The 15,692-nt window shown below is 42.7% G+C and overlaps 1 protein-coding gene across 1 annotated transcript; it reads left to right on the plus strand.

The window, feature by feature from the left end:
• Positions 1–4,278: 4,278 nt before the first annotated feature.
• LOC124275177 lies at positions 4,279–12,623 on the plus strand. The gene is made up of 8 exons (XM_046710675.1): positions 4,279–4,504; positions 4,689–4,765; positions 5,495–5,569; positions 6,898–7,015; positions 8,516–8,613; positions 10,062–10,130; positions 10,730–10,844; positions 12,484–12,623. The coding sequence occupies exons 1-8, from the start codon at positions 4,279–4,281 to the stop codon at positions 12,501–12,503; spliced, it is 798 nt and encodes a 265-aa protein (XP_046566631.1). The 3' UTR covers positions 12,504–12,623.
• The last annotated feature ends 3,069 nt before the right edge of the window (positions 12,624–15,692 follow it).

The following is a 15,692-nucleotide window of genomic DNA, read 5'->3' on the forward strand; positions in this document are numbered from 1 at the left end:
AGGAAGGTAGAACACTGATCCGTCACTTGTATACCGACAGGAAGGTAGAACACTGATCCGTCACTTGTATACCGACAGGAAGGTAGAACACTGATCCGTCACTTGTATACCGACAGGAAGGTAGAACACTGGTCCGTCACTTGTATATCGACAGGAAGGTAGGACACTGGTCCGTCACTTGTATACCGACAGGAAGGTAGGACACTGATCCGTCACTTGTATATCGACAGGAAGGTAGAACACCGATCCGTCACTTGTATACAGACAGGAAGGTAGTAGACACTGGTCCGTCAGGAAGGTGTATACCGACAGGAAGGTAGGAACACTGATCCGTCACTTGTATACCGACAGGAAGGTAGGACACTGATCCGTCACTTGTATACTGACAGGAAGGTAGAACACCGACCCGTCACTTGTATACTGACAGGAAGGTAGAACACCTATCCGTCACTTGTATACCGACAGGAAGGTAGAACACCTATCCGTCACTTGTATATCGACAGGAAGGTAGAACACTGATCCGTCACTTGTATATCGACAGGAAGGTAGGACACCGATCCGTCACTTGTATATCGACAGGAAGGTAGAACACCGATCCGTCACTTGTATACCGACAGGAAGGTAGAACACCGATCCGTCACTTGTATACCGACAGGAAGGTAGAACACCGATCCGTCACTTGTATACCGACAGGAAGGTAGGACACTGATCCGTCACTTGTATACCGACAGGAAGGTAGAACACCTATCCGTCACTTGTATATCGACAGGAAGGTAGAACACTGGTCCGTCACTTGTATACCGACAGGAAGGTAGGACACTGATCCGTCACTTGTATACTGACAGGAAGGTAGGACACTGATCCGTCACTTGTATATCGACAGGAAGGTAGGACACCGATCCGTCACTTGTATATCGACAGGAAGGTAGAACACCGATCCGTCACTTGTATACCGACAGGAAGGTAGAACACCTATCCGTCACTTGTATATCGACAGGAAGGTAGAACACCGATCCGTCACTTGTATATAACCAGGCCTTGCTGGTGTATTCATGTCTCTACACGAGGGGCAATACCCCTAGGCACCTGGGCCCTAACATCCTCCTGCACTGCTGTTTAAGAACGTTTAACGAATTTGCAAGCTTTAAATAATTCATGTGTTCACCGGATAAAGGGTTTAAATGTTCCATATTCAAGGTACAATATATACTCTTTTGTAAGATGCGCAAATTGCTTGATCCTGAACTGACCAAAACTTTCGAAACCCATATCGATTAGATATCTCAAAAGACGTGATCAGTACAAACTGTATTTTTTTTATATATACGTCGATTTATACTGTAGGTTTGATTCCTATTGCAACACAGCTTATGCTAGCGATGTTACACCCAGAAAGGATCTTTAATAGATTAACCGTTGTACTATATCCCTCATTGAACAGAGAATATTCAGTCTCGATTATCTGACGAAATAAATTCTATTCGGCGTTAAAGGAAACATAGTGTTGAAAATCATATGAACTGATCAATGACGATTGATTGTGTCACGAGGTAGTGAGTAAGTGGGAGTATGTCAGGCTACGGAAAACACGACATGACTTCCATAACACGTACCCAAATCATTCATGCCTATTCAATAGTTATATATATATATATATACCATTATTGTTCGCCGGCAAGAATGAAATTATCAAAAGGATGATATAAATTCCCTGTCTACACGATGTGTGTTAAAACACTGCCTTTCTTCTAGAAACAGGATACGAGGCCTTGTTTTCAGCGTTCTAGCCTTAAAAAGGTGAACGTAAGAATGGTTGGCGGTACAGTGTATTGGATGGGTGGACATGTCCGGCAGCTCGACTCCTGAGTCTGTCTAAGCCTTCAATATTCGGGGCCCCCTGAGGCCAGAGACACTGTTCGAAGACCCGTGAAGTTCCGGGTTACAACTGGTCTTCAGAAGCCTCTGCTTGTCGGAAGAGGCAACTAACGGAATCGGGTGGTCGCTGACTTGAGTGGTACATATTGATCACTGGATTGTCTGGTAAAGACTCGAGTATTTACAGACCGCCGCCATATAGCTGGAATATTGTTGAGAGGGGCTTAAACAACCAACAAACCAAACCGCTGTTCTAAAGTATGACTCTATTCACTCTGAAGGGTGAGAAGGTAGTGTGCCTGTCCACTTTCTCGCGCCTCACGAGGTGTTTAGACTGTATTTGCACAGGCTATTAAAGCATGTTTTCCTCTGTTCCAGGATTGTGATACAATCGCCAGTGTGGGCATTTACCACAATCACAGAGTGGTGAAGGGAAAATGTTGCTACACTGACTCCTGCAACACTATGGATTTCCTGAGTGAAGGCGGAAGTAATACTTACTTACTCCTTACTAGTACTGAAGGGTGGTGGGTGTGCTGTCTATAGCATTGTGTTTTCTACTGTCGCTATCTTCATATGTATATTGCCTCTGTCATTGTCCTGGCTATTGTCTGTAGTATTGTCTTTTCTACTGTCTCTATCTTCATATGTATATAGCCTTTGTCATTGTCCTGGCTATTGCTAATTAATAGCATGGTCTTTTCCACTGTCTCTGTCTTCAAATGTATATTGCCTCTGTCATTGTCCTGGCTATTGCTAATTAATGGCATTGTCTTTTCTGCTGTCTCTATCTTCATATGTATATTGCCTCTGTCATTGTCCTGGCTATTGCTAATTAATGGCATTGTCTTTCTGCTGGTCCAATCTTATGTATATTGCCTTTGTCATTGTCCTGGCTATTGCTAATTAATGGCATTGTCTTTTCTGCTGGTTATATCTTCATATGTATATTGCCTTTGTCATTGTCCTGGCTATTGCTAATTAATGGCATTGCCTTTTCTGCTGTCTCTATCTTCATATGTATATTGCCTCTGTCATTGTCCTGGCTATTGCTAATTAATAGCATTGTCTTTCTACTGTCTCTATCTTCATATGTATATTGCCTCTGTCATTGTCCTGGCTATTGTCTGTAGTATTGTCTTTCTACTGTCTCTATCTTCATATGTATATTGCCTCTATCATTGTCCTGGCTATTGTCTGTAGTATTTTCTTTCTACTGTCTCTATCTTCATATGTATATTGCCTTTGTCATTGCCCTGGCTATTGCTAATTAATAGCATTGTCTTTTCTACTGTCTCTGTCTTCAAATGTCTATTGCCTCTATCATTGTCCTGGCTATTGCTAATAGCATTGTCTGTTCTACTGTCTCTATCTTCATATGTCTATTGCCTTTGTCATTGTCCTGGCTATTGTCTATAGCACTGTCCCTTCTATTGTCTGTATCTTTTACTTTCTATCGCTTGTTTCATTGTCCTGGCTATTGTCTATAGCGTTGTCTTTTCTTCTGTTTCTATCTTCATATGTCTATGGCCTGTGTCATTGTTCTGGCTATGGTCTATAGCATTGTCCCTTCTATTGTCTGTATCTTTTACTTTCTATCGCCTGTGTCATTGTCCTGGCTATTGTCTATAGCATTGTCCCTTCTATTGTCTGTATCTTTTACTTTCTATGGCCTTTGTCATTGTCCTGGCTATTGTCTATAGCATTGTCCCTTCTATTGTCTGTATCTTTTACTTTCTATGGCCTTTGTCATTGGCCTGGCTTTTGTCTATAGCATTGTCCCTTCTATTGTCTGTATCTTTTACTTTCTATGGCCTTTGTCATTGTCCTGGCTATTGTCTATAGCATTGTCCCTTCTATTGTCTGAATCTTTTACTTTCTATGGCCTTTGTCATTGTCCTGGCTATTGTCTATAGCATTGTCCCTTCTATTGTCTGAATCTTTTACTTTCTATCGCCTGTTTCATTGTCCTGGCTATTGTCTATAGCATTGTCCCTTCTATTGTCTGAATCTTTTACTTTCTATGGCCTTTGTCATTGTCCTGGCTATTGTCTATAGCATTGTCCCTTCTATTGTCTGTATCTTTTACTTTCTATGGCATTTGTCATTGTCCTGGCTTTTGTCTATAGCATTGTCCCTTCTATTGTCTGTATCTTTTACTTTCTATGGCATTTGTCATTGTCCTGGCTTTTGTCTATAGCATTGTCCCTTCTATTGTCTGTATCTTTTACTTTCTATGGCCTGTGTCATTGTCTAGGTTATTGTGTCTGGCACTGTCAGGAACATGATATCTTGTATTGTCGTGGACAGTATCTATCGTCACTGACATTTCCCATGTGACATTCATGCTTGAAGATATAGGTAATTTAAATTATGTGTTACTTCCTCTTGGAAGTGCTATCAATGTCGTTCTGTGACTTGACTACTGACCTGGGACACTTACATTACAAGATCAGGTCAAGGTTGACAACACAACCTACTACAACATCAACACAACAAACAACGACGAAGCAAACAACCACAGCAACAACGGAGACAACAACTGTTATCAAAACAACTGAGAAACCTACACAGCCACCATCAACGTCCGTCCCGTCTACATCAACCACTTTACCATCAACCACAGAAGGTACGTTGAACGTTGATGAAAATAACGCCATCGAGTTTGACTAGGAAACGATTCACACTGGAATACTTAGAGAAGCTAAGTTATTTCTCAGAAATATATACACAAACGACACATGAATTACGATTGACACTGAATGTTACCTGCAAGCTTTTTGTACATAATGTATGACATTGTCTCTCCGAAGGATACCGTCTCTGTGCAACCTACACCGACCAAACGTCACCAAACCCCAGAAACAAGCAGAGATGTGCGACAGCAGAGGTAGGAGAGTATTATAAGTACTCTATAATTAATTAATTAATTATAAGTATTATATATAAGTATTCCTCAACCGATTGTCATAAACTGTAACAGCCATCGACGAACATGTTTCCTGACCCAGGATATGAGTGTCTCTAGTGGGATTCTGGGAGAGAGTGTAACCCCGTTCCCACTGTTGTTAACCCTTTGGTGTTTCAAGGACAACATAAGTCTGTGATTCTCTTCCTATGGTGCTCCCAGAACACATTAGAATGGTGCCTGTAGCTTTCGGTATGGTTTCTCGCTTTTAATCCCATCCTGCCATGGGGTTTCTGGGATACGGCGAAATACCCCAAGGGAGTTCCCAATAATATATCTAGATCACATAACCCTTGCGTTCATCTCCCCCATGGGACTACAGGGTCAGAGAAGGGCGTCTTCATTTGACAGTCGAAGCACGGTCTTGTGGTTTGTATAGGCGATGACTTAAATTGGAATCGAGTGGACACAATGACTGCTGACTATGTATAGTATAGAGTATAGAGTATAGAGTAGTGTATAGTATATAGTGTTATAGAAGCTGGCAGATCACCCTGGACAAGGTCGAGGTGGTTCACATGCTCCAAATGTAACCAAAACGCATGATCACTATCATCAGTCTCCCACTGTTGACAAATGTCTCCACGTACACTCATGTTAATGATTGTCTGTACGCTTCACTGACTTAAGGACCCACTATATCTGTATCAGGAGCTGTGCTTCCTGCAACAGTACACAGCCCCCGACAACTACAAGCTCTACCGGAGTGGATGCTCCACCAAGCAGGTAGGCATGCAAGTCGGATGTACTACATGCGTTAGAGGTCAGGTAGTATTAGGGGTGACTTTTGAGGGGACACAACTGTTGCGACAGCGACAGTATATTGGAATAGTTTTTTCTCCTTGGAATGTCTTATTTGAAATCATGAATGTATAGTTTATATGAAATAAAAACAAGTTGAAGTAGTTTCAGTCTCTTATAATAAATGACAAGAAACTTGAAACCCAGATCAAGTAAACAGTTAAAACATAAACTCAATGAAGCTGCAAGTCTGCGCCCAACAATACAAAGATACAAAACAAAATAGTTAATTAGAATAAAACAACCATCAATTACTAAACTGTTGAAAGTCACACATTCTATCGATGCATCGACAGTTTTTCGTTTCCACCATCGATTAAGTCCTATCGGAGACTCAACAATTGCAATCATTACAGCCGTTACAGCCGTTACAGGTAGTGTGTAGTCACAATGTTTGGAGGTCTCAGTAGAATCAGACCCGTGAAGATCCGGGGTAGAATAGGTCTTCACAACCCATTCTTGTCATAAAAGGCGACTATGCTTGTCCTAAAGGGCAACTAACGGGATCGGGTGGTCAGGCTCGCTGACTTGGTTGACACATGTCATCGGTTATGTCCTGGCGTTCAGAAACGGCATATATATAGTAGTCCTGACATTTCAACAGTTTGGCGTATGTTTTGGATACGGAATTGTCAGTTTATGTTCGTTTTTTTCACGATACAGAAGTCAGATACGTGTGTGCTCACCCGTAGCGACAAGCTTGAAACGCTGACACTGTGTGACTGATTAGAAAGTTACTGTGATATTCAGGAGGGGAGGTGTGAATATTTCTGATTTTGAGAGGGATGTACAGTTTCGCAGGCATTTTGCAGAATGCAGTATCATGTGAAATATATTCAGGCCTACCAAAGAAAACGTTAAACATACCATTGCTCCTACATATTGTCACCCTTATACCATGAATATATTGAAGGCATAGGTTAATTATGGTATAGGGGTGACAATATGTCGGAGCAATGGTATGTTTAACGTTTCATATCATCTCACCTGTATTCACAGTGGTAAACGTTTGAGGCCTTATTTATTTACTACATCCTCTCTACGTAATTGAGAAATTGACCTGATTCTGCAATATGCTGAGATGTTCTTTGGGCACAATGGCCGTAATTGTTCCTCGAAGTCAAAGATGCCGACTGGATGTGCGGGACATTACTGTATGACATTTATACTTCGGTTCTGTATGTTATATGTGCATATATATTTTATGTCTTACCTAACGTACCTGTCATTTTTAACAACTCTTTACTTTTCAGAACTGTAATGTCATTAGTGACACATCACGTGACCCGACCGTGCTGTACGGAAAATGTGGCAACTCCAACGAAGAAAACTTGAATGAATTCCTCCGCTACCAACATGAACATGAAATGGGTTAGTGAAGAGAGTTTGGGGTTGGTTTGAGTGAGTGAGTCGCAAGGCGGGTTTGTGTGGTGGTTGAACGAGTGTGTGAGTGACATGAAGGAAATGGTATGAATGAATCTGCCTCCCAATGACAGACAGACAGACAGACAGACAGACAGACAGACAGGCAGGACAGACAGACACAGACAGACAGGCAGACGGACGGACGGACGGACGGACGACGGACAGACAGACAGGTTTGTTTCAGTAAGAAGCCTCCTGCCCAGAATACAATACATGATTTTTTGTTTCCTTCGACAAGATTATTTACTTAATTCAACGAAGACCCGATCCCGATACTCGGCTCTTACGACAAGCATGGGGTGGTGAAGTCCAATTATAACCCGGATCATCACTGGCCGAGTGGATATTATCTAAATTATTTGTACTACTTGATGATATGTGGTGGGAACGGAACTTTAATGTCATAAATCTTATTGAAATCAAACCACGGAAAACATGTCCACCATATTAGGTTCATCCCCTGCATGCATTACCCCGACTTGTAATAGATACATCCCCTTGTGTCAACCCGTCCGACAGTTGCGCCATAACCACTCGTTGCGTACCCTGTGGGTTAACTGACAACTGACGCAAATAGTCATTACTTGTACCTTTGGTTAACTGACAACTGACGCAAATAGTCATTATTTGTACCTCTGGTTAACTGACAACTGACAACGCAAATAGTCATTACTTGTACCTTTGGTTAACTGACAACTGACGCAAATAGTCATTACTTATACCTCTGGTTAACTGACAACTGACAACGCAAATAGTTATTACTTGTACCTCTGGTTAACTGACAACGCAAATAGTCATTACTTGTACCTCTGGTTAACTGACAACGCAAATAGTTATTACTTGTACCTCTGGTTAACTGACAACTGACAACGCAAATAGTTATTACTTGTACCTCTGGTTAACTGACAACTGACAACGCAAATAGTCATTACTTGTACCTCTGGTTAACTGACAACTGACAACGCAAATTATCATTACTTGTACCTTTGGTTAACTGACAACTGACGCAAATAGTCATTACTTATACCTCTGGTTAACTGACAACTGACAACGCAAATAGTTATTACTTATACCTCTGGTTAACTGACAACGCAAATAGTCATTACTTGTACCTCTGGTTAACTGACAACTGACAACGCAAATAGTCATTACTTGTACCTCTGGTTAACTGACAACTGACAACGCAAATAGTCATTACTTGTACCTCTGGTTAACTGACAACTGACAACGCAAATAGTCATTACTTGTACCTCTGGTTAACTGACAACTGACCCAAATAATCATTACTTGTACCTCTGACAATTAACACAACTACATCCATCGCATTTGGTACATTACATTTAACACTCGATTTCATATTAGCGTTGGGAGGGTTAAGGTTAACAGTGTTACATTATCAGCAGGTGAGTCTATCATCTGATAGATGTCATATTTGTCTCGCTCCAGATAATCTGCGTCACGACGCCAACTGTAGGAAGTGCACAGCAGCCTCACTTCAGACGTCACACGACTGTGGTCTCTACCAGACGTGTCTCCCAGAGCAGGTATAGCAATGTGGTCACTACCAGACGTGTCTCCCAGAGCAGGTATAGCAATGTGGTCACTACCAGACGTGTCTCCCAGAGCAGGTATAGCAATGTCGTCATTACCAGAAATGTCTCCCAGAGCAGGCATAGCAATGTGGTCATTACCAGACATGTCTCCCAGAGCAGGCATAGCAATGTGGTCTCTACCAGACGTGTCTCCCAGAGCAGGTATAGCAATGTGGTCACTACCAGACATGTCTCCCAGGGCAGGTATAGCAATGTGGTCACTACCAGACTTGTCTCCCAGGGCAGGTATAGCAATGTGGTCACTACCAGACGTGTCTCCCAGAGCAGGTATAGCAATGTGGTCACTACCAGACGTGTCTCCCAGGGCAGGTATAGCAATGTGGTCACTACCAGACGTGTCTCCCAGAACAGGTATAGCAATGTGGTCACTACCGGACGTGTCTCCCAGAGCAGGTATTGCAATGTGGTCACTACCAGACGTGTCTCCCAGAACAGGTATAGCAATGTGGTCATCTTTAGACGTGTCTCCCAGAGCAGGTATAGCAATGTGGTCACTACCGGACGTGTCTCCCAGAACAGGTATAGCAATGTGGTCACTACCGGACGTGTCTCCCAGAGCAGGTATAGCAATGTGGTCACTACCGGACGTGTCTCCCAGAGCAGGTATAGCAATGTGGTCACTACCAGACGTGTCTCCCAGAACAGGTATAGCAATGTGGTCACTACCAGACGTGTCTCCCAGAGCAGGTATAGCAATGTGGTCACTACCGGACGTGTCTCCCAGAGCAGGTATAGCAATGTGGTCACTACCGGACGTGTCTCCCAGGGCAGGTATAGCAATGTGGTCACTACCAGACGTGTCTCCCAGAGCAGGTATAGCAATGTGGTCACTACCAGACGTGTCTCCCAGAGTAGGTATAGCAATGTGGTCACTACCAGACGTGTCTCCCAGAGCAGGTATAGCAATGTGGTCACTACCAGACGTGTCTCCCAGGGCAGGTATAGCAATGTGGTCACTACCAGACGAGTCTCCCAGAGCAGGTATAGCAATGTGGTCACTACCAGACGAGTCTCCCAGGGCAGGTATAGCAATGTGGTCACTACCAGACGTGTCTCCCAGAGCAGGTATAGCAATGTGGTCACTACCAGACGTGTCTCCCAGAGCAGGTATTGCAATGTGGTCACTACCAGACGTGTCTCCCAGGGCAGGTATTGCAATGTGGTCACTACCGGACGTGTCTCCCAGAGTAGGTATAGGAATGTGGCCCCCACTAGACGTGTCTCCCAGAGCTGGTATAGCAATGTGGTCACCTCTGGACGTGTAGTAATCTGATATTTTAAAATATTGCATATCGTTTGTTTGTCGCATAGACACAGGATTGCTAGACTGATTCTCGCTTAACATATGTTGACCGGTGGCTGCGCTCTTTTTCTTTCAGGCATGCGCAGTGCAGGTGACTAATGATGGCGACACAATGAACCTGTACAGCGAGTGCGTGCAACAAACGGTATGTCTGCATGCCCAGCTTGAAAGGACATTGAAAACATGGCAGCATGTGCGGGCGGGGTGCAAGGGCTTTTGGTGGGTGTTTGAGAGTACGGGAGATCTGATGCCACGGATGTCAAAGATTCAGCACATGCATATTAGAGACCTATGATTGCTGGTTTGATTCCCAGTTCCAACAGGATTATGTTACCGAGCCTTAAAGTGAAGGAGGTAGTGCTGACCGGATGAGTAAGCGAGAGCATTTGAAATCCAAACCATTCTTTTCATACATTTTCAATGTATTATTGCTGTAGCTAGATATGTATGATACTTATGTGTAGTTACATTATTGCTATAGGTATTATTTGTATTCATAGTTGTAGTAGTAACAGCAGTACCAATGGTTGTTGTAGTAGTAGTCGAAGTAGTAACAGCAGAACCAATGGTTGTTGTAGTAGTAGTCGTAGTAGTAACAGCAGAACCAATGGTTGTTGTAGTAGTAGTCTTAGTAGTAACAGCACCTTCAGCAACAGAAGCAGTCGTAGTAGTAGTAGTAGTAGTCGTTACGGAGTATTGTCCGTCAGGAACCCTAGATCATGTGGTGTTTTTCTCATGTTTCAGGAATGCAACTTCTTGCAGACCAACTACATGCACCTATCCAGCTCCCATCTTTCCATCCTCTGTGGTGGTTGCTGTGGCAACATGACATGCGCTGTAGACGTGTGTAAAGGTCAACGTAAGTATGCGCCACCTACAGATGTGGCAGGCGTATTTACATTTATGAATGTTGGTCTTTTGTAATAAACATGTCCCACTGGAAATAAGAAAGGAGTAATGTGAGGTCGCTAGATCAGTGTAATGTCTAAAGCTAGCTATTAAATATTCATTGGATTGACGTGAATCACATTTCTCTAAATGTTCTCTATGAATAACAACACAGCGATAAAGCAGCTGGACGTCAAGCCGAAGATTATTTCATACGCGTTCCTTTAAAACTCCAGTTTAGCCCGGATGAATCTAGAAGTAACCTAGTTTTCCCTGGAAGGAAGGGTGGTGAAGCGTATGTGCATTCCTCTTGCATTCCTCTGAGTAACCTATGTGCATTCCTCAGTAACCTATGTGTAACCTGAGGTGTGCATTCCTCTGAGTAACCTATGTGCATTCCTCTGAGTAACCTATGTGCATTCCTCTGAGTAACCTATGTGCATTCCTCTGAGTAACCTATGTGTATTCCTCTGAGTAACCTATGTGCATTCCCTGAGATGTGCATTCCTCTCCTCTGAGTAACTCTATATGTGCATTCCTCTGAGTAACCTATGTGCATTCCTCTGAGTAACCTATGTGCATTCCTCTGAGTAAACCGATGTGTATTCCTCTTGGGAAGCCTAAGTGCATTCCTCTATTTCTATGGCTTTTCTTCCTGAAATTGATTCTCAGGCACTGTGTTTGATCACACTTCAGTCATTGAATGTGTGTACTACTTAAAGTGGGCATCCAAGAAAACGTTCAGCAAGCATCCACAGGTTTAGTTCCACCACCTCGCTCATTGCGACGCACACAACAGGACGTCACATTCGGCTTCATGTGATGTTTTTGTGTTGTGCTATCTGCCAAGGTTGTATTCCTACATATTTTCTGAATATTGCAGTAACCGCAAATCTACATTTATGTCCTGGAAAAGTAAGTGTAGTTATTTATATATACCTACCGACAATGACGGAGAAGGACAACTTTCATGATCTATTACTATATTTACTTCCGCGGCTAGATGGCAGACAAATCGGATGTTTTAATCAAATGTTGTTATTGCGATTTGATACCTCTAACTGACCAATAGGAATAAAGCAACTTCAATATAATATATAGGATATCTGTAGGTTAAAATGGGCTAAACTGAATTTGACACCGAAAGCACCTCTTGGGAAGGTGAGTAGTGTAGAGACCTTGTACGCCACGACGAAGCAGGCAATCCTCCCAAAATCATACATGCCTTTGCAAGATTTAGCTTCACACGACAATTCACTATTATGAACTCGCGTCGCTCTTTCGTGAGATATGAAGAGATATAGTATATATGAAGTCTTCATCATCATTTCAAAATCTCTGTCAAACGTTTGAACTGCGCGTTTCACGAAATGCCACATACTTTAAATATTTTAGAAACCGTAATTCCGCATATTCGAACCAAATTATTGTGAATGTTAAAGTTTCAATATATTTGATTGATCGATGCGGGTATCAAATCAGAGGTGAATTGTTATTTGACACCTCTGATTGACCTGTACAAACTGAGTAATTCACAATTAGGTAGAATATTTATTCAGTAACAGTACGGATGTTTGCCATCGTGTCTGTACGGGTTTTGTTTGTTACAGTGCTGTCCGGAAGACGATAGGTTGACCAGCACTCCCCGCCACAGGTATGCCGAGGCTGGACAGCGATACAAGTGGATATATAAACTTGATGTTTTAAACCAATAAACAACCATTTGTCTCATGACAAGAAGCTGATTTAATCAATCTGTGATGTTATTACTACTCCATGACTGCCAGGAATGGGTGAATGTTGTTACATGCCGCAGTAATCGAGGGTCCAGATGTATTTTCAGTTATTATTTTATATGGATTATGAGGAAGTGCAATCAGCCAGTACACACGACCTGGAGAGCACCGCACAACTGTAGTCTGTCTCACAGTCCCTGAACCATATTCTTTTCCCTGCAGCCTAGCCCTTCCTGCTGATGCTAAAGCCCTAAATGAAGCAAGTCTAGATTTCTCCAGGTTCAGGTTCTGAATCTCCTGGGGCTCCTTTACAATTTAAATGGGTTTATTTGTTACAATCCTTTTGGCGTGCGTGCGTGCGTGCGTGCGTGTGTGTGTCATGGTTTAATTAATGGATGGGACGGCTCTTCGTGGCATAATGTCATTAGACACGGCTATTTGTCTTTTAATAACGTCTTCGCAATATTTGGGGTCTTAACTTCAAACTCCATTCATGGTTCGATCAAATATGAAGAATGGTACAACATTTGTGTCCTTAGAGAGATATCTCTGTCTCAAAGATTAACCATAAATTTCTATACTGCTAAAGAAGGACTTTTCTATATTCACAAAAGTATTTGAGACAAGTGGAATCAATAACTTATGGATAATAAAACGTTTTTAAAATACTTGAATTTTACAAATTCAGAAACGGAACGAGTTCACTGTGTTACAACATTTGTTTTTTTCAACGTTGTACACCACTGTCCCACATAACAAAACCCTAGGGAAAACTTTTTCATTCCTATATCCATTAGTCATTTCTTAATAGACAAAATATACCTCCATATCTATTTCAGAGGTTTAGGACAATTTCTTAGAAATGAAAGTAAATACCCTTCATCCCCATAGGCACCAATGATGCTCCTTTCCTTGTGGGTATCTTTGTCGAGCAATATTCCAACAGCTCCAGCTACTTTGGTTTTGGTGTTTACATGACACAATGTTTTAGTTACAATCGAGCATGCTCTTATAAACAAACTTTCAAAGAGCGTCCTACGACTCCTGCGCAACTGTTTGACATTCAATGAATTCAAGAGGACATTCAGGACTTCAGTAAGGTTTTCAAGATGTTTTCCCGCACACTCGTGGAGGACATTTCAAACTTCGACGCATCAGCACTATTTAGTAGTGACTCACAAACACGTGCAGTGTGTTTACATGATGCACAGTGTTTACTGTTTACATGATCATATCTCATACATGATGCCAGTCATCACTGTCATCATATCTCATGATGCCAGTCATCACTGTCATCATGACATCTCATGATGCCAGTCACCATGTCATCGTATCTCACAGGTGATGCCAGTCAGTTGTTTACTGTCACAGATGTTTATCTCATGATGCCAGTGTTTACTGTCATTATATCTCATGATGCCAGTCACAGGTGTTTACATGACACACTGTCATCACACAGTATCTCATGATGCCAGTTTACATGACACTGTCATCATATCTCATGATGCCAGTCACCACTGTCATCGTATCTCATGATGCCAGTCACTACTGTCATCGTATCTCATGATGCCAGTGTTTACATGACACAGTCATCATTATCTCATGATGCCAGTCACCACTGTCATCGTATCTCATGATGCCAGTCACCACTGTCATCGTATCTCATGATGCCAGTCACCACTGTCATCAGTCTCCATCCCTTCAAGTGTTCAAGCGTAACCTCAAAACATGATGCAGTCGATATAAACACCACTGTCATCATATCTCATGATGCCAGTCACCACTGTCATGTTTGTTTTTATCTCATGATGCCAGTCACCACTGTCATCGTATCTCATGATGCCATTCACCATTGTCATGATCAATGCGATTCAAGTCACCAGTCACCATGATGCCAGTCACCACTGTCATCGTATCTCATGATGCCAGTCACCACTGTCATCGTATCTCATGATGCCAGTCACCACTGTCATCGTATCTCATGATGCCAGTCACCACTGTCATCATATCTCATGATGCCATGCCAGTCACCACTGTCATCATATCTCATGATGCCAGTCACCACTGTCATCGTATCTCATGATGCCAGTCACCACTGTCATCATATCTCATGATGCCAGTCACCACTGTCATCGTATCTCATGATGCCAGTCACCACTGTCATCGTATCTCATGATGCCAGTCACCACTGTCATCGTATCTCATGATGCCAGTCACCACTGTCATCGTATCTCATGATGCCAGTCACCACTGTCATCGTATCTCATGATGCCAGTCACCACTGTCATCGTATCTCATGATGCCAGTCACCACTGTCATCATATCTCATGATGCCAGTCACCACTGTCATCGTATCTCATGATGATCACCTGTCATCATATCTCATGATCAGTCACCACTGTCATCATATCATGATGCCAGTCACCACTGTCATCTCATGATGCCAGTCACCACTGTATCTCATGATGCCAGTCACCACTGTCATCAGTATCTCATGATGCCAGTCACTGTGCCAGTCACCACTGTCATGTCATCTCATGATCACTGTCATCATATCTCATGATGCCAGTCACCACTGTCATCATATCTCATGATGCCAGTCACCACTGTCATCGTATCTCATGATGCCAGTCACTACTGTCATCAGTCACCACTGTCATCATGCCAGTCACCACTGATCTCATGATGCCAGTCACCACTGTCATCGTATCTCATGATGCCAGTCACCACTGTCATCATATCTCATGATGCCAGTCACAGTCACCACTGTCATCGTATCTCATGATGCCAGTCTGTCCACTGTCATCAGTCATCTCATGATGCCAGTCACCACTGTCATCGTATCTCATGATGCCAGTCTGTCATCTATCTCATGATGCCAGTCACCACTGTCATCATCTCATGATGCCAGTCACCACTGTCATCGTATCTCATGTCATCACCACTGTCATCATATCTCATGATGCCAGTCACCGTATGTCATCATGTATCACTGTCATGATGCCAGTCACCACTGTCATCATATCTCATGATGCCAGTCACCACTGTCATCGTATCTCATGATGCCAGTCACCACTGTCATC

The sequence above is a fragment of the Haliotis rubra genome, unplaced genomic scaffold, assembly GCF_003918875.1.
Source record: "Haliotis rubra isolate DU_JTF1 unplaced genomic scaffold, ASM391887v1 Scf199, whole genome shotgun sequence".
Lineage (NCBI taxonomy): Eukaryota > Metazoa > Mollusca > Gastropoda > Lepetellida > Haliotidae > Haliotis > Haliotis rubra.

Coding starts and splice junctions, on each gene's coding strand:
- LOC124275177 (XM_046710675.1), top strand. CDS start 4,279: ATGTCGTTCTGTGACTTGACTACTGACCTGGGACACTTACATTACAAG. Junction 5,570..6,897: donor GTGGATGCTCCACCAAGCAG/GTAGGCATGCAA, acceptor TTTACTTTTCAG/AACTGTAATGTCATTAGTGA. Junction 10,131..10,729: donor GCGAGTGCGTGCAACAAACG/GTATGTCTGCAT, acceptor CTCATGTTTCAG/GAATGCAACTTCTTGCAGAC.